At 61.1% G+C, this 3,958-nt stretch overlaps 1 gene segment (V, D, J or C); it reads right to left on the bottom strand.

Annotated features, from left to right (window-relative positions):
* Nucleotides 1–1,089: 1,089 nt before the first annotated feature.
* On the bottom strand, nt 1,090–3,247 carry LOC127026662 (T cell receptor alpha variable 4-like). The segment is given in 3 exon segments: nt 1,090–1,152; nt 2,077–2,400; nt 3,196–3,247. Coding segments are annotated over 3 exon segments (439 nt in total).
* Between the last annotated feature and the right edge of the window lie 711 nt (nt 3,248–3,958).

The raw sequence follows: 3,958 nt of genomic DNA, 5'->3' as shown, positions 1-3,958 counted from the left end.
TTCAGGGTGGGAGCCTGAAGGAAGAGATCAAGCAGTCTGCTGTCAGGCAATAGGAGGCTGCAGGCTGTTTAACTGCTTTTTGCTCCTCCTGGAGATCCCACCCAGCCCAACCAGGCCCCAGCAAGGGACGAGTGTCCATGGTGAACTTCTCCTGCCATCCAGTGCCTGGCCAGAGACAGGGGCCTGCACCCACCTCTCTCTTGGGGATGGAGACAGGCCTCTCTGCAGCCACCCATGTGCTCCTTGTCCCACAGTACTGTCTCTAAGACGTACAAACCAGCAACAGCCATAGGTACGTGAAGCAGGAGTCTGACTCCCTCTCCCCACAGGTGTTTCTCTCCTTTCTCAAATGTCTCTGGAAATAGCCCCTGCCTGTAAACATCCCACACAGAGTCAGACATACCATTTGTCTCTGGTAAGAGGACATACAACCCCCTTCTTCACAGACATCTACTTCCCATCCTTTGAGGTATCACTATCGACTCCTTGTCTGGGGATGACACCTGCCAGAAGGGTGAGAAGAGAGGATCATCTTATAAACTTAGGGCTCTTTCTGCCTACAAGGGGATCAGAACTCATTATGGGATGCAGTGAAAAAAGTATTTTAGGATGCTGCGAGACATGGGATGCTTAGGAGAAACAGCAGGGACAGGGAAAGGGAAGGATCAAGGCAATTTGGCCTGGAGCAAGCATGGGAAGACAGATGGAAGTAGGCACAAGAGGGGCCAATCCCATGTGAACATGTGGCTGATCTGTGTGCTCTCCTGGCCATGCCTGTTGCTCTGCCTTGTTTGTCCACCTGCCAGTAGTTCCCTGGAAATGCAGTTATGAAGTCCAGCTGGGACATGGAGCAGGGCTGCTCTGTGCCTCTCTGTGCCTCTGAAGCCTCTGACCATGGGCTTTGAACAGCTGTGTCATCTACTCGAGCCACACAGAGTTCCCCGGGGACTGGCTGGTGCCTGCAGTCTCTTCCCAGAGGCCTCCTGCCAGCTCTCACTCACCTCAGACCTCCAGCCCCTTAGGGCAACTCAGCAAATCTGGTTCTGAACCACTCATCAGGTAGGAACCCGGCATCCCTTGAGGCTGCGGTCAGTGTGTCCAGCCCACGCTTTTACCCTGTCTCCTGGGCTTCAGGTCCAAAGGTTCTGAGTCCTGTAAAACAAGGTCATAGTCTCAACAGTGAGCCACTGTGGGCAGCGCTTGAAGATGCCTGGGACCTCGACATCCCCTTCTCCTGCCAGTGTGGACCTTGAACTCCTGACTGTGCGGGATGAGTTTGTAACGCTAGCAGGAACATTTTGAAAGCTCTGTGAAATTCTGTAGCTGGAGGATGCTGTTTTTAATTGCATATAAGAGCTTTACAAAGTAACAAATGTGAAACCCCTTCTGGTTGTTCTTTTCTGAGTCAAGTTTTGTATTACCAACATCGCACTGGAGTCCCTGTGGTGACAGAGCAGAGGAAAGCACCTGCTCAGGGTTCCCTTGGCTATCGTGGTGGGGAAAGTCAGAAAGCCCGAGAAGAGGCCCTGTATGTTCCGTGTCAGCAGTGGCCGGTCCCTGCGGCAGGACCGAGGGCTGCCCGGCTGCCCGTGGGCAGGAGGATCTCTGCTGCCCGCCTGCCTGTGCAGAGCAGAAAGGCGTGCTCCTCGCCGGGAGCCAGCGGGGCCGGCGGCTGCACTCGCTCCTTCGCGGGCACGGCCGGACACCGCCACGGCTGCGGTCGCGATTCCTCCGCCACTGTCGCGGGGATTGCTGTGTGCGTCCCGGTGGGAGTGCGGGGGTGAGCGAGGGCGGGAGAAGGTTTGTGCCCAGTGGGCGGCGGCGGAGCCGCGTCGGGGGCATCGCCCGGGGCTGCGGGGCCTCGGCCAGTCCGGTGTCGGTGCCAGGGTTGATGCTGAAGACGGTGGCGGTGCCAGTCGATGCGGGAACCGCCCCGGGGCACAGGGCGGGCGGCGGGCGTGGCCGGACGGGGCGAGGCGGCCCGGCGGGCGGAGCGGCAGCGCCCCCTGGCGGGCCCGCCCGGGGCTGTCCCCCCGCCCCGACACACACGCCCGGCCCGCCCGCCGCGGTTCCTGCCCGGCCGCAGCCCCGGGCTCCTCTCCCCGTGTCTCCCAGGGCGCAGTAAATACACCGCCGCGTCCCCGCGCCGGGGCCGGGCGAGCCACAGGGCGCTGGACCGGCGGTCTGCCGCCACCGACAGCCGCCCCGCAGGGTCCCGCAGCTCTTTGGACCCTTTAGTGCCGCTCACGAGGAATGCGGGGCCACGGCCCGGGAGCTGACGGTACCAGAGGATGAAGTCGTAAGACTGTATGTTGGGGTGTGAGCAGCTGATGCTGATGCCGGTGCCCTCGGTGGTCTCTGCCGACGGCTCCTGCTGCACCTGGGCTCTGCCCACTGCTACTGCCGAGAAAGAAGAAGGAAAGGCAAAGATCACCAAAGGTCGCCCAGCTCTGATGCTCTTTTCCCAGAGACACATCAGGAACAGTGGCAGTGAGACAGAGCCAGACTGAACGGATGGAGACATGGCCACAGCAGAGATGAGAGTGATCCTAGTGTGAAGTGTGGGGTGAGGGATCTTGAAATTATGCGTGCAGAGATAGAATGAAAGGTATAGGTGCGATGCATGGGATGGATGGGGGATGGAGAGGAGAGGACAGGAGATGAGATGGTGTGTTTACGAGTGAAGGATAGGAGGGCTGACATTCAGGGACACGAATAACATGCTGGATGCACACCGGATGAGTGGGTGTAGGCATGGTGCAGAAGGCAACTTGTGCTACAGATACGAGGACGAGGGAGAGCTGAGAGGGGTGTCAGAGTAAAAAGAGGGGTAGGATGCTAGTGCTGGAGGATGGGGAAAGATGGTGAGGGATGGATGACGAGGGGGTAGACGGAGGGGGTGGTAGAGTGAAGGAGAGAGGGTACAGTCAGGCAATAAGAATGGAACGCACGGGGGAAGAGGGTGCATGGAAAGCAGGCAACATGGAAGCGGGCTCGCACTGACAGAGGTGGTAGAGAAAGAGGGAACAAGAAGAGAGGACCCGGAGGATTTGGAAAGGGGGACGAGGGATGGCGGAGAGGCGGGGAGGGGGAAAGACACGCTGAAGAAGGAGAGGGAAGAGGTGGCGGTGGGCTCCCTGGGGAACACCCCGGGGCACAGCCCGGCCCCCATCCACCGCCGCCAGCCCCACGCACCCAGGAGCACCGCGGCCAGCCCCGCCAGCCCTGCGCCCCGGCACCGCCGCATCCCGCCGCTCCGCCCCGCGCCTTGCTGCCCGCGCCAGCCCCGGCTCTCTGCTCCGGCCGCGCCGCCTCCTCTCGCTCTCCTCTCCTCTCCTCTCCTCTCCTCCCCTCTCCTCCCCTCCCCTCCCCTCTCCCTCTCCTCTCCCTATCCCTCTCCCTCTCCCCCTCCTCTCCCTCTCCTCTCCGCCGCCGCCAGCTCCGCCCCGGGGCTGAGCCCTGCGCCGCCGCCGCTCGGGGTCTCGCCCGGGCTGAGAGTGCTCAGGGGCTCTGCACGGGCACAAGTTTGTCTCCTGGGAATTGGACTTCCCCGTCCTCCAGCAAGGCCACCCCAGCAAGAAGAAGCATGTACAGCACCAGGGGCAGCCTGGGACAGCAGCAGGGCCCTCACCCGGGAGATGGACCAGCTGCCCAGAGCTGTCTGCGAGCTCAGGGGCTGGGAACAGCAGCCACGGATTCCCGGCGGATGGCAGAGAGGAGGCTGAGAGCCTCCCTTCAGCGGCCTCTCTGCAGTCCCAGCACGATGCCTAAAAGCTGTGGTGTGGCAGAAGGAGTGTGAGGACAAGGGTGCCCATGGGCATGCAGGGGTCAGGGAGGGCAGGGGTGGTGGGAAATCAGTGTCAGAACGTGGGTGAGAAGGGACCTCCGCAGGTCACCTAGATCAACATTTGCTTGGAACAGTTCCCATTAGAGCAGGCTGCTCCAGGATGGAGATTGC

This window comes from Gymnogyps californianus, chromosome 28 (assembly GCF_018139145.2).
Source record: "Gymnogyps californianus isolate 813 chromosome 28, ASM1813914v2, whole genome shotgun sequence".
Classification (NCBI taxonomy): domain Eukaryota; kingdom Metazoa; phylum Chordata; class Aves; order Accipitriformes; family Cathartidae; genus Gymnogyps; species Gymnogyps californianus.
The sequence above is the reverse complement of the archived record's forward strand: the minus strand, read 5'-3'. Positions and strand labels throughout refer to the sequence as shown.